The 1808-nt window shown below is 28.3% G+C and overlaps 1 protein-coding gene across 1 annotated transcript in view; it reads left to right on the top strand.

Moving 5' to 3' along the window:
• LOC117178308 (tRNA (cytosine(72)-C(5))-methyltransferase NSUN6) overlaps window positions 1-1086 on the top strand; it is a 10745-nt gene extending 9659 nt beyond the window's left edge. Inside the window, 2 exon segments of the mRNA XM_033369682.1 lie at window positions 197-490; window positions 586-1086. Coding sequence (XP_033225573.1) covers window positions 197-490; window positions 586-876 — 585 coding nt within the window. The 3' untranslated portion in view covers window positions 877-1086.
• Window positions 1087-1808: the final 722 nt, after the last annotated feature.

Here is a 1808-nt window from a genome sequence, read left to right as displayed (position 1 = left end):
ATAAAGTTAATTTTCTTTCGCACACTTTTTGATTTCGGACTATACACTTTCAAATTCAAATTACACATGAATATAAAAATAAGAAAATCTACGAAACTATTTTTACATTATTTCTTCAAATTTCTGACACTATTTACTCTCTTTTCAAACTCTGATGTAAGTCCGAGGCCTGTAATTACATCCAATATTATTTTAGGGGATCATAATGGCACTCGAAAAAAATAAAAACAAGATCGAAAATTTGAAAAAACACTGCAAATATTTCGCTGCCAAAAATGTTCACGCATTTTGCTTCGACTCGACAAAAGCATCAAGTGATATTAAAAACAGGCCAGTTCTCGAAGGACCACCTTTTTCTAAAGAAAGTTTCGATCGGATTTTATTGGACGGCCCTTGCAGTGCTTCCGGACAAAGACCACAAATTTTCAACCCGATCACAGTACCTCAACTTAATTCGTACATTCCTCTACAAAGGAAACTATTTTCCACTGTAAGATTAAAATTTTTGTATCTAAATTATATTTATCATTTATATTGTTTAAACTAGATTATAGTTATGATAATCAAGATTTCATTTAAATACAGGCAGTCGAACTTCTAAAACCTGGTGGCATCTTAGTTTACAGTACTTGTTCAATTACCATAGGAGAAAATGAAAGCATTGTTGCCTGGGCATTAAAAACGTATCCAATTTTGAAACTCAAATCTGAAAAAGACAAAATGCTGGCCTTGCAATTATCAGAACATGGAACTCTCGGATTCAGTATCGAAGGATTGACATTGGAGGAGTCCAATTCGTTATTCAGATTTGGACCTGAAAGTGATAGTATTGGATTTTTTATAGCATGTTTTACTAAAGAGAAATCTATAGTGTGATACTACTAGGTACAATATCAGGGTTGCTAAAACTTCCCATTTTTGAAATTCCCTGACTTTCCTTGACTCTTTCATGACTAATTTTTCATTTTCCGTGACTGTTCAATTTTTTTCGTTTAGGTATAAAAAGAAACATACATTAAATCAATTTAATTTAGAGCCAGATAGTTGAGTTTTCAAGTCCAAAATGTACATTTTTAGCCAAAAATGGATTAATTAAGTTTTTGCCTGAACAATTAATTTTCAATTCAGAAAAATAGGAATTTTCAACAAATTACTTGAATCATAAGGCAAACAGACTAATTTTTGAACAAAAAAGAAGAATTATTAACAAATTAGTTGAATTTTCAAGCAAGAAAGATTTTTTAGTTAATAAATTTTTAAAATATCCAAAATTTTGAAGCCAAAAAATGAAATTTTTACAAATTAATTGAGTTTTCAACACCAAAATATGAACTTCAAACGAGAAAGTTTATTTACAACAAAATTGTTGAATTTTAAAGCAAAAAAAAACTAGTTTTCTACAAAAAAGTTGAGTTTTCAAACAAAAAATATGCATTTGCTACATCATAGTTGCATTTTCAACTAAAAAAATGAAGTTTCAGCCGAGAAGATTAATTTTCTACTCAAAAAGTCAAATTTCAACGAAATGCATGAATTTTCAACTACAGGAGATAAATTTTTAAACAAATATGGAACAATTGTATATTTAGTTAAAAAAATTTATTTTCACAAAATGAAGAATATTTAACAAAATAGTTCATTTTTTACCAAAATAAAGGTTTTTACCTGAAATTATGATTCATTGAACAAACAATGAATGTTTAATCAAGTAGTTTCACTTTCAACTGCATTTTGAACAAAAATATTTTAATTTTTTAAACCAGGAAACGTGAGTGTTCAGACAAATAAATGAATTTCAAGATAAAAAC

This window comes from Belonocnema kinseyi, chromosome 8, assembly GCF_010883055.1.
Source record: "Belonocnema kinseyi isolate 2016_QV_RU_SX_M_011 chromosome 8, B_treatae_v1, whole genome shotgun sequence".
NCBI lineage: Eukaryota > Metazoa > Arthropoda > Insecta > Hymenoptera > Cynipidae > Belonocnema > Belonocnema kinseyi.
Note: the sequence above shows the minus strand (reverse complement) of the source record. Positions and strands in the feature narration are given on the sequence as shown.